Source organism: Mytilus edulis, chromosome 1, assembly GCF_963676685.1.
Source record: "Mytilus edulis chromosome 1, xbMytEdul2.2, whole genome shotgun sequence".
In the NCBI taxonomy this organism is placed as follows: domain Eukaryota; kingdom Metazoa; phylum Mollusca; class Bivalvia; order Mytilida; family Mytilidae; genus Mytilus; species Mytilus edulis.
In genome coordinates, this window is record NC_092344.1 from 58,025,628 (window position 1) to 58,038,779 (window position 13,152).

Consider the following 13,152-nt stretch of genomic DNA (forward strand, 5'->3'; position numbering starts at 1 on the left):
GGAGTGGTGTTAGCTCAAAGTTTGTAACTATGGTTAGATCAGTATAATATTCATCTGTAAAAAATGCGTGTTAAAACTACCGATTTACTGTCCGACTCATTCGAAAATTTTCTTTGTGTAAAACAAGGAACTGTTTTTATTTTTTTATAAATGACTTGATTGAAGACATGAATATTAGTCCTTCAGCTGACATAGTTAATATTAATGAAGTTATGACATACTTAATACTATTTGAAGACGATACTATATTATTTTAGAAATCTCCTGAAATTCTACAGGAACTACTTGATAAAGTACAGTACCAAAAGGAAAAATACTAAATGATATCTCTATTCAGTGTACAAAATGGATCACACAAATTTTGTCTTTAAATTCCAATGTAGCCGCTGATTCTGCAGTTTATACCTAATCTGGTTTTCTCCCTATTGAAGCTAAAATCCATCCCAAAGCTATCATGCAATCTTCTTTGAAACATATCTAGAGCGAAATGTGATTCATGATCAATTGTATGGCGGCTAGCCGAAAGACAGCTACAGATAAAACCCCACAATAGTCACAGCTGGTTTATTAAAATTAAGGAATTGTGTCATGAAATTATTGGTGAAATAAAAGGTTTTCTTCCACTGCATGTTGATTTTGATAGAGAAATCAACATTTGATTGGTTGAACCATTTCACACGTGACGTCGAACAAAACTTCTTTTTCCAAGAATCACATCAGTTCACTTTGTAAACTACATACATAATTTTTAGTAAAGCGGATGAAACAGTGGAACACTGTATCCTGTTATGTGAAAAGTAAGAAGAGGCACTTGAAGAATACCACTTATGTCAAAAATCCTAAATAATGGATCCAGCTTGGTGATAGCTAAAATTATAACTTTGTTTCCAGTTGAGCTTATCCAACTCATTTTCAACCGTTCTGTTATGTAGACATTGATGTAAACAGAACTGCTATTGAGGAAACCGACAGAGTAATATTTTAGAAACCCTGTGTAGACAGCTGCTTTATAATTTGCACAAAGGCGAGCGCTATGCTTTATTAGCTTAATCAGAGACATATATTATATGTGGGTCTCATTGGGGTCTATTATAAGCGTGACGCGGGATTGCCCATTTTTTGTAAGCGTGACACGTGAAAGTCAAATTATTGTGTCGTGAAAACGGGAAATGAGGTCTTGCGGGACCCGGGAAATGACAAAAAAATGAGAATTGCTTACGTATATAGTGTAAGCGGGATACGGGAATCTGACAAAACAGTAAGCGGGATCCGGGATCGGAACCCCCCAATGAGACCCCCTTATATGTCTCTGGCTTAATCTAGATAATCCAGGCAGTAGGAAATCTAACTTTTAAATAATAACTAGTGTCGTATAGGTACATGTAGTTTGGACCAGTTATGACATAAACATGATAAACTGGGCACACATGGCGCCAGAATCAGTTGATTTTGCATTGAAAGAACTATCAATGAAAATATTTTATTGTTTTATATGTGCTTCGTAATATAATAATTTTTAGGTGTCGGAAATGTTTATATTTTAATATATAAAAATTATAAAGTGATGCGCATTGTATTGTAAATTATTCACGTTGTACTGTTGTACTGACATCGTTTCCTCTATGTGAATGGAGGTGTGCCTTGATTGGTAGAATTACGATTACAGATGACAGACGACGGAATGTTTCTCTCCCCTTTACTTATACTCTCCCGCTTTTAGTGTGTTTATACAATTATATAGTCCTTTTATATGTGTACACACTGACAGTGCAGGTAAACAGAACAAAGACAAGTAAAATAGTGAACAGAAAATTGTTAGTCTAAGAATGCAATCTTTTATGTCATAATAATCGAAAACACACTTCAAGCTTTTTTTTGGTGGGGTGAGACTTCACATAGTTGAAGTACCCCGGCCACTCTTTTTCATATAATTTGTTTATCAAAAATGTCATCTTCGCTAGCCAAGGGTAACGATCCACTCCCGTTCTCTTCATCTTCGCTAGCCAAGGGTTACGATCCACTCCCGTTCTCTTCACAGAACGGGAGTGGATCGTAACCCTTGGCTGGCGAAGATGCAAAAATATATACTTAGTCATATATATCAACTATCAAAGATCAGACGTATAGATATAGTTCTATATTTGTCATCGTCTGGTACATGAGTATAGAGACAAGTGATTTTTATTTACTTGAAGAGGTAAAAAAAATACTTATATACATGTAAGTGAATTATCATGTTTGAATAATCTCCCCTTAATTTTCTCAAAAAATTACTTGTTGAAGTAAAAAAGAATTACAATCCCACAAAAGTTCTCAAGTTTTGAAATGTAAAAACATGCCTTTAATGATTTTTCCCAAGTTAGCTCATAATTTTTTATTAGGCAGCAACCATTTGATTTTCTGGGGGGGGGGGGGGGGGGGCTATGGAAAAAAAGTTTGTTTCCAGTTGTGGTGTGGGGCGATTTGCCAGTGGGGCGACTTGTCCTGCTTCCATCTTAAGTATTTGCACAAGGCCTTCAAAAAATTGCTCCACTGTTCTGAAGATAACAGACAAATGGGGTTTTCTTTGTCCATGAAATAATACACTTCAATGATATGAAAAGACATCTGCAAAGGGCAGACAATTTAAAATTCTATTATAGCAAAGAAATCCTAAGAATTTAAGAAAAGAAGATGGGAAGACTTTTTCACTTAGGGACGACATAAAAAAACCAATGAAGGATAAAAAACTTAATTCAAATAGTTTGGGGGTGGGGGTCAAAATTGCTTCAAATATGTTTATATATGGGTTTTTTTGGAAAAAAAAGTTTGTTTCCAGTTTTTGGAGAAAAAAATAATTTGTTTTTTATTCTGAGAAAAAAAATTTGTTTGTTTCACCCTCAGCTGCCACTATGTATGTAATGCTAAAATTGAAAGAAAAAAATTGTTTTCGACTTGTCGCGAAAAAAATAGATTGTTTTTCGCCATAGGTGAGAAAAAAAAATTTGTCCAGAAAAAAAAACCATAGCCCCCCCCCCCCCCAAAAATCAAATGGTGGCTGCCTTAGAGTTCAATGTTTCATCTCATTTATTCAACAAAGAAACTGATTGCGCAAAGATCTTAAGGAATCCATGACAAATCGCCCCACTGGCAGATCGCCCCACTCTTAATCGCCCCACTTTTTCACCAACTCCCCCTACTATTTAAAAAATCGCCCCACTTGCGAAATGTGTTAAATTCCGTTAATACTACTCCTGCCAACTCGCCCCACTTAATGGAAAACAATAAAATCTAGATTAATATATTATTAACCAGGATGAATTTAGTAATGCCAACTCGCCCCACTTATGGAAAAAGATGTTATCCCGTTGTATATAATAATAAGTAAAATTCCATGAATATTACTCCTGCCAACTCGCCCCACTTTAAAGAAAACGATAATATCTAGATAAATATATTGTTAACCAGGATGAATTTAGTATATAATGCCAAATCGCCCCACTTATGGAAAAAGATGTTATCCCGTTGTATTTAAGTTAAATTCCGTGAATATTACTCCTGCCAACTCGACCCACTTATGGAAAAAGATGCTATCCCATTGAAAACCTTATAGAAACATCTTATGTTATTCCTTTTTTTTAAATAGCAGTAAGAAGTGAGTATTAATATTTCGGTAACGTGAATGTCAACTAGCCCCACTTATAAAAAGTACAAGTATGAATAGAGTTAAAGGCTACCAACTAGCCCCACTTACGAATAAAATAATTAAACTGTAATGCGTGTTGGCTTTCCAATTAACTAACAAAAACACGACACACGCTAATTATGGTAAATGAATGAATAGACATTCTCTTTGATATTTACTTGAAAGCAACATTTGCCTTTCTCTGATTGCTTGTTTGTGTTGAATTATTTTTAATAATTTTCAGTTTGTTTGTATTCTGTGTAGATTAGTTTTCATTAAAGTAGGGCGAGTTTTTAATTTTAATTATATATCAATCTAAATATTACCGTTTTCCATTAAGTGGGGAGAGTTGGCAGGGGTAATATTAAACATGATTTAACCAATTTCACATGTGGGGCGATTTGGTAAATCAGTTTGGGGGGGATTTTTTAAAAGTGGGGCGAGTTGATGAAAAAGTGGGGCGATTAGGTGTGGGGCGATTTGCCAGTGGGGCGACTTGTCCTGCTTCCATCTTAAGTATTTGCACAAGGCCTTCAAAAATTGCTCCACTGTTCTGAAGATAACAGACAAATGGGGTTTTCTTTGTCCATGAAATAATACACTTCAATGATATGAAAAGACATCTGCAAAGGGCAGACAATTTAAAATTCTATTATAGCAAAGAAATCCTAAGAATTTAAGAAAAGAAGATGGGAAGACTTTTTCACTTAGGGACGACATAAAAAAACCAATGAAGGATAAAAAACTTAATTCAAATAGTTTGGGGGTGGGGGTCAAAATTGCTGCAAATATGTTTAATTGGCTATCCATTTTATATATATAATATATATATATATATATAACTCGTCTAAACATCAACCCAACAATGTTAGATCTGTAAATTTGCTTTTGCATTTACAGATCTAACATTGTTGGGTTGATGTTTAGACGAGTTGTATATATATACATAATGTACACAGCCATGTATCACCATGACTGCTGGTGATCCGATGGATAAATCTGTTGTAGAGTTGTCACTGACTCAGACGTACTTATAATATATATATATATATATATATATATATCCTTATTGGTCCGAATCATTTTTATACGACCGCGGAAATTTTTTGGTCGTATATTGGTATGACGTTGACGTCGTCGTAGTTGTCATCCAATTACATTTGGTTTTCACACTATAACTTTAGTATAAGTTAATAGAAATCTATGAAATTTAAACTAAGGGTTTATGACCATAAAAGGAAGGTTGGGACTGATTTTTGGAGTTTTGGTCCCAACAGTTTAGGAATTAGGGGCCAAAAAGGGCCCAAATAAGCATTTTTCTTGGTTTTTCGCACAATAACTTTAGTATTTATAAAAGTAAACAGAAATCTATGAAATTTTAACATAAGGTTTATGACCACAAAAAAAAGGTTTGGATTGATTTTGGGAGTTTTGGTCCCAACAGTTTAGGAATTAGGGGCCAAAAAAAGGTCCCAAATAAGCATTTTTCTTGGTTTTTGCACGATAACTTTAGTATAAGTAAATAAAAATCTATGAAATTTTAATACAAGGTTTATGACCACAAAAGGAAGGTTGGGATTGATTTTGAGAGTTTTGGTCCCAACAGTTTAGGAATTAGGGGCCAAAAGGGTCCAGGAATAAACTTTGTTTGATTTCATCAAAAAATGAATTTTTGGGGTTCTTTGATATATATGCCAAATCTAACCATGTATTTAGATTCAAATTGGTCTACATTAAGGTCCAAAGGGTCCAAAATTAAACTTAGTTTGATTTTAACAAAAATTGAATTCATCAGGTTCTTTGATATGCTGAATCTTAGCATGTACTTAGATTTTTGATTATGGGCTCAGTTTTCAAGTTGGTCCAAATCAGGGTCCAAAATTAAACTTTGTTTGATTTCAACAAAAATTAAATATATTTGGTTCTTGAATATGCTGAATCTAACCATGTATTTAGATTTTTAATATTTGGGCCCGGTTATCAAATTGGTCCACATTGAGGTCTAAAGGGTCTAAAATTGAACATTGTTTGATTTCATCAAAAATTTAATTCTTGGGGTTCTATGATATGCTGAATCTAACCATGTATTTAGATTTTGGATATATATTGGACCATGAAAGGTAAATGTCCAATTTAAAATTTTTATAAGTTTTTAAGTTTAAGTTCTTAGCCCACATTCATTCTGCGTCAGAAACCTATGTTGTGTCAACTATTTAACCACAATCCAAATTCAGAGCTGTGTCAAGCTTGAATGTTGTGTCCCTACTTGCCCCAACTGTTCAGGGTTCGACCTCTGGGGTCGTATAAGTCTGCGCCCCCTGCGGAGCATCTAGTTTCCCAAATTAAGATAGAAAGAGTGTCTTCCTCCATTTTGGATTTGGAAATACCAAAATTAAAGGTCTAAACTTTTAATAGCATGTGCAAACTTTGAGAGTAGTAGGAAATTCATGTGTAAGAACTTTCATTTCAATATAGAAAATGACATGTTTTATCATATTTATGGTTGTATTTTACAAAAAAATGAAAACTTTTGTTTGATTAAATTTATTCCAACTTTGCCACATAAGGGGAGGCAACTGAAATGCAAGGGCAGATAATTCAGATAAAGATACTTTTACAATAGAATGTTAGGAATTTATCTATTATATAGCAAAATAACAGGTCCGGTGACCCCATTTTTTTGGGAAGACGGCTTCAAGCCATCAATCCCCAATGGGGTTGACCAGAGTGACATTCCCTCACATCATTCATTTTGTTTTTATAGTGAAGAAAATCCCCAAACAAAATATTGAGAATGATGAGATGGGGAGACACAAATAAATAAATTGACTACAAACACTTTTTTACACATTTCCCTTCTGTTTCTCTCGAAATTATCGTATAGTGAGCTCTCCTTTACACTATTTTCGTTTCTTTTACAATCCGGAAAAATCAGTATGACGAGATATGCTAAATATATGATATCCAACCTACATTATATTTTATAGTGACGTCATTGTTGGAATGCCACACTACGCAGAAGCAGGGATATCCTTCACTGGTTATTTAAATCATTCTCAAAGATTGTGCACTTATTAAAAATAGTATTTGTTAAATTTAAACATAATGATGTTTGCTGTAGATGATTCAAACATCAACATGCAATACTTTAATTTGTAGGTCAACAACTTTCAAAGTAAACAGGAAGTGCGAGGGGCTACATGAGATCGGGGAGAAAAACGATCTTTTCCATTTTTTTTCTGTAAAACTCTGTTTTGAGAATCTTCCTCCAATTCAGGAGCACCTCAATTTATAAGCTAATTATCCACTAAAATAGACACCTAAAATGTGTCATTTAGTATATGATAAGTAGTCTTCCATTAAAACTAAATTTTGTGTACCAACATAATCATTGTAATAGTTACAAAAAAACATTACAAATGTTGCATTTTGTAGTTTAAACCTATTTATTCATGAAATTTTACAAATATTTCAAAATGTAGGATTTGGAAACAAGCTTCACACAGTTTACATCAATCATATTGTTATTTTTATTAGTACCTGTATCCCTGTGATGAGAGATGTTACTGGGAACTTTATCAATGGAAATTTAAAACTGAATAGATTTTTCAGTCGGCCTAACTTTCTTAAGAAAAAAATTTAAAATCTTAAGAGTACTGTCACAAAAAATGGAAAATGGCCCTAGCCTGCAGTTCAGTCGTACACTATTGAAATTTCAAAAATAATTGTAGTTGTTGTTAAATGACAGAATTAATCTAGTTGAATTTTAGATAATTAACTATCAACTTTAATTGAATGTTTAGATTTAGAAGATGCAGGTCTCTTCCATTGGTCTAAATTGAACCCTAAACTAAAGAAACGAAATTACATTAAACAACAATTGATTCCAATAGTGTCAACCTTCCACATGTTCTAGCTGTTCTTTTTTTTCATTCTTTATATGAAGACTATCAAAAGATAACCCCCCCCCCCCCCCCAAAAAAAAATGTAATAGAAACAAGGGCTGTCTTTCCCCTCAGAGCTATTCAGCTCTTTGATACTTTTTCTTAATTGAAAGCATACTATTAAAGCTATCTTCTCATGTTATCTCAAAATGCTATGGTGTAGTTTACGCTTTATTGCAGAAAATTGGGTTTTCCATGCATAATCTAAACAAAATTTATCAATTTTGAACACAGTGTAGCATGAAAATAAACCCTTTGACCCATTCTTTTTATTATTATTTTTTTAAAAGCATGATATAAACTGTATTTCGGCAAATTATTATAAAATTCTATGGAATATACTTTAGACACCCCATCTACCATAAGTTTAGAGGAGGTAGGGGGGTCAGTGAAAGAACTATATGAATTTAGTTTTTTATCCTACATTGAACTTTTGATGTAGTCCTTTATGTAAGTAAAAAATTCAATTGTCTAAGGGCTGGAACTATTATACTAATAGTCCCAGCTAGGGGACATAACTTAGCCATTTTTTTTTTACCTATACAAGTAAATAAAATATTTACTTGTATTAAGTATTCTACTTATACAAGTAATTAGTATATTTAAATTTACTTTTTCAAGTAGTACCCCTGACTGTACAATGCTGTAGGTGCAAATGTCAAAATGGTCAGATTTATAATAATAAGCTTTTTCCAGAATGGTCTTTTGGCAAGTGATAATTGTCAAGTACAAACAAATGTAAATTAAACTCCATGATTGTATGTCTATATTGTTGCTTACCATGTAATTGTTTAGCATCGCAAATAAATTTCTAAATTTACAGTACAACAAGAGTTAAAAGATTGATTATATATAATTATATAAAAAAAAAAACATTATAAACATGATAAAGATTATTCTTGACATTATTTTTCCTCATAAATTACTTGTAAATGTTTATTTCAGGATTTATTCAGTTCATCAGTATGGAGGGAAGTGATGGAGAGAAGATTAAACAGGAGGAACAAGAAAAAACATCAGGTTATATTATAATAACAATACCTTAATATATTTGTTTTTTTCTGACTGTATAGTATGCTAAAGGGAACTTCAACTCTGAAGGACAAATTATTTAATTATCATAGGATTAACCAGTCTTGTATTACAACTTCAGTTTCCCGTGTATTGTTTCTGGGTGCATGTTTCTTTTGGAATTTTGATATCAGTATCACAAGCTAGTCAAAACTTTTACTTGATTTTGTCATTAAAGAACACCATTGACTAATATAAATGAAAATGCAGACATCTTATACATTCAGGTATTTCAAATCCAATCTTTTATCATGTTTATGGTAATATTCTATACAAAGCGCTAGAATTTTATTATTCACCTTAAAAGCTAAACAAAATTATTTTCCAAAATTACATAATTTTCTAGATGTCTAGTGGCAATTTAAATTTCTTGTGCATTTTTTTTTATTATGGTTGAATCCTACCTTGCAGATCCTGCAGACTACTGTCTTCTCCTAGAAATGAATGAAATTTTTGCACTGGAGATAAGGCAAACAACAACCAACTAATCAAGCAAATGCCACAGACACTTAATATGATATACAAATGTATTGTATTACCAAAAATACATTCAAAACAAATTGATTAGCAACAAATCACAATCCAGTATATCATGTATATTTAATAGGAGTATAAACTTCATAGTCAATTATTAATGTTATAAATGATTAGAATAAAATTAGAATTGTAGGCTAATAAACTGTCCCAAACAACCGATTAGTGTTTAAAATCATTTATCTTTTTATGTCACTTTACAATAGTGAATGCAGAATCCCTGTCCTTATAAATATATTGTTTGATATTGTAGTCGAGGAACCTTCAGTCATCCTACAGAGTCATAGCAACTCAGACAAAGAAGCAGATGATCAACAACTCACAGGAAACATGATACATGTACATGATTGTGATATATGTGGTAAACAATATTCATCTAATTATCAGTTCAAGTTACACATGCGACATCATGCTGGAATGAAAGTTTACACTTGTGAAGTGTGTGATTTTGCGGATTTAAGGAAACATGTTTTGGAAATACACATGAGAACTCATACTGGTAATAAACCTTATCAGTGTGAAAAATGTGGAAAAGGGTTCAAAGAAAAAAAACATGTATTGAAGCACATGAAAACACATTCTGATGATAGACCCTTTGTTTGTGACATATGTGGTAAAACATTTAAGAATATTCAAAACTTAAAAAAACATGTAAAACAGCATACAAGTGCCAACCCTCACAAATGTGGTGTGTGTTGTAAAGGATTTAGCCAGGCTCTTGAGTTAGAGGAACACATGAGAACACATCCTGTCCATGATGGTCCTTTTAAATGTGATGTGTGTTGTAAAGTGTTTAGTCAGCGTTTTGATTTAGAGGAACACATGAAAACAGACCCTGACGGTGATGGTCCTTATAAATGTTATGTATGTTGTAAAGAGTTTGAAAGGAGTGAGCAATTACAGATCCACTTAAGAGTGATACATAAATGCATTAAGTGTGGAGAAGTGTTCAAAAATTCTGCACTCTTAAAGATACACAAGCAAATACATGTTGGTAAAAAATGCTTTGTGTGCAGCATATGTGGTACAGCCTTTAAGAAGAAGCAAACATTAGAAAGACATTTTACAAGACATTCTGATGAAAAACCTTTTAAATGTGATGTATGTGGTAAATGCTTGAAACAGGATAAGAACCTAAAAAGGCACTTGAAAATACATACAGGTGATACAGATCAATTAATATGTAATGTATGTGATAAAGTGTATTTTAAGAGGTGTTCCTTAAAGGAGCACATGATACTACACACTGGTGAAAAACCATATAAATGTGAAATATGTGATGAAGCATTTAGTCAGAATAGACGTTTAAAAGTACACTTGAGCATGCATAAATGTTATAAATGTGATATATGCGGTAAAGTGTTTAGTCAAAGGAAAAGTTTAGCAAAACATGTCACGACTCACACAGGTGATAGTCCTTATAGATGTGTTGTCTGCGATAAAGGTTTTTTAAAACATGTAGCCCTTCAAAACCACATGAGAAAACACTCACAGGATTATGATGATAGACCTTACAAATGTGGAGAGTGTGGGAAGGGATTTCCATGGCCTTATTTTTTAGAGACCCACTTGAGGTCCCATACGGGGGATAAACCTTATAATTGTGATATATGTGGTAAATATTTTATTTGTAAAAGCAGTCTTAACACACATGCACAGAGATTACATACTGCAGTCAAACCTTTAAATCCTGATCATGCTGATACATCTGGTGAACGTTTAAGTAGTTCATCTAATCTAAATCAACAAACTACTGACAAACGTCATAAATGTGATATTTGTGGTAAAGCTTTCAATAGGCCAAGCAAATTAAAATTACACATGATAACTCATACCGGTGAGAGGCCTTATAAATGTGAAATATGTTGTAAAGGACTCTGTAGTTCAACCAGCTTAAAAAAGCACATGAGATTACATACTGACCCAACCAAGATAAAAAGTCACATGAGATTACTCACTGATGCAGCTGATATGAGAAAGCACATGAAGTTACATATTGGCACAACCAACTTATAAAAACCACATGAGATACCGTATTGACCAAACCAACTTAAGAAACCACATGAGGTTACAGACTGACCTAACCAACGTAAAAAAACACATGAGATTACTCATTGACCAAACCAACCAAAGAAACTACAAGAGATTGTTCACTGACCCAACCAACTTAAAAACGCTTAGCACATGAGATTGATCACTGACACAACCAACTTAAGAAAGCATACATGTATATGATTGTTCACTGACCCAACCAACTTAAGAACGCTTAGCACATGAGATTGTTCACTAACACAACCAACTTAAGGCACACGTAATTGCTCACTGATGCAACCAATTTACAAAAGCACATGAGATTGCCCCCTGACACAACTAACTTAAGAAAGCACATGAAATTACACACTGAGGCAACCAACTTGATATAGCAACAGACTGACTTAACCAATTTTAGAAACCACATGCGATTACACATTGACCCACCCATCTTAAGAAAGCACATGCGATTGCTCACTGTGGCAAGCAACTTAATTAAAACATGTGAGATTACACACTGCCGCAACCAAGATATAAAGTCACATGAGATTACTCACTGATGCAGCTGATATGAGAAATCACACGAAGTTACACATTGACTTTGTGAACCAACTTTTAAAAAGCACATGAGATTCTTTATTGAACCAAACAACTTGTTTTGGACCCACCCCTGAATAGGACACATTGGAACATGCATTGATGTAAAGCCGGTTTTTTTCCACCTCAGTCCTGATTTGAGTTAAGAAAAATGTTTGTCATAATCTTACATATCTTAGGCTTACAAATGTGCTTTACTTGCACAGCTAAGTTCGAAGCATGCGTTTACATCTTGTTTAAACGTTTAGCAGCTTTGGTGTATGAGTACTTTCTTATACTACACTATATATGTTTTATTTATGTAAATAAATTATGTTCAAATTTCATTATTTTTTGTAACAATTAATTGTTGGAAAATAAATGTATACACAAGTAATTTATGTATCTATAAATATGACAATTATGCAATATTTCTGATTCATGTGAAATTTCGTGTGCATTTAGAATTAGCTGTACTGCATTTTAATATATAACCTGGTACTGCTGAATATGATTGCAGAGGTCTTACCAGTAATTTTTGGTGCAAGTGTGGACACTACCATTCAAGCTTGATACAGCTTAGTCATTCTATTAGAATAAAGACTTCTGATTTCGTTATACTACATAAATTTTGTAGTAAGTAAATATTTTAATTAGCCTTTTTAGTAGGACCCAACTTTTCTGATTGAGTTTCATTAATATATCCTCCAGGACAGAAACAACAGAAACAATCTTTTTAGGCTTAATACTCTGTACCTATAATTTGACATAAGCAGTCATCCCAGTACCAAAATATATGACAAACGAGACGATTTTGAAATTATTAATCCCCCAACTTAGAAGCAATATAACAACTTCACTTGCATATGGGATACACGTGTTTAAGCTCATTAGGCATTCAAGAGCTTGTAGCTGCTACTCAAGATTTTGTAAAACGTCACCAGTGTTTGAATGGCTTAAATAAAGTTGGTAAACCAGGTTTATGTCAAAGAACGTCTCGTCCTTTTTCGTAACAAACCGTTCATCGGTAACCAGAATCAATAACTACATGTATATCGATAAACAAGGTATTCCGTATTAACTTCACAATTAATACATGATGGTCTTGGAGTATGGATTCTAGGTACTGATGTTGTTTACCTAACGTTAATTATGTGTTATAGTGTTCTTTTTGCTTGTCGTTGTATATTTGCATCCTTTACCGTTTAGTTAACCCGAATTATTCGGGGCAGTCACGTTATTCCGACACGAAATAACTGAACAATAGCTATTCATTTAAAGGCTTGGTAACGTGTTCATTGGATACAATATTTGATTGATTCACAATATATA

At 33.2% G+C, this 13,152-nt stretch overlaps 1 protein-coding gene and 1 long non-coding RNA gene across 2 annotated transcripts in view; both read left to right on the forward strand.

The window, feature by feature from the left end:
- LOC139485827 (uncharacterized) overlaps positions 1 to 13,152 on the forward strand; it is a 971,519-nt gene that overhangs the window by 620,793 nt on the left and 337,574 nt on the right. The window lies entirely within an intron of this gene.
- On the forward strand, positions 1,703 to 12,213 carry LOC139485636 (zinc finger protein 234-like). Its single transcript, XM_071270262.1, has 3 exons — positions 1,703 to 1,814; positions 8,554 to 8,628; positions 9,467 to 12,213. The coding sequence occupies exons 2-3, from the start codon at positions 8,574 to 8,576 to the stop codon at positions 11,227 to 11,229; spliced, it is 1,818 nt and encodes a 605-aa protein (XP_071126363.1). The 5' UTR covers positions 1,703 to 1,814; positions 8,554 to 8,573; the 3' UTR covers positions 11,230 to 12,213.

Coding starts and splice junctions, on each gene's coding strand:
- LOC139485636 (XM_071270262.1), top strand. CDS start 8,574: ATGGAGGGAAGTGATGGAGAGAAGATTAAACAGGAGGAACAAGAAAAA. Junction 8,629..9,466: donor GGAACAAGAAAAAACATCAG/GTTATATTATAA, acceptor TTGATATTGTAG/TCGAGGAACCTTCAGTCATC.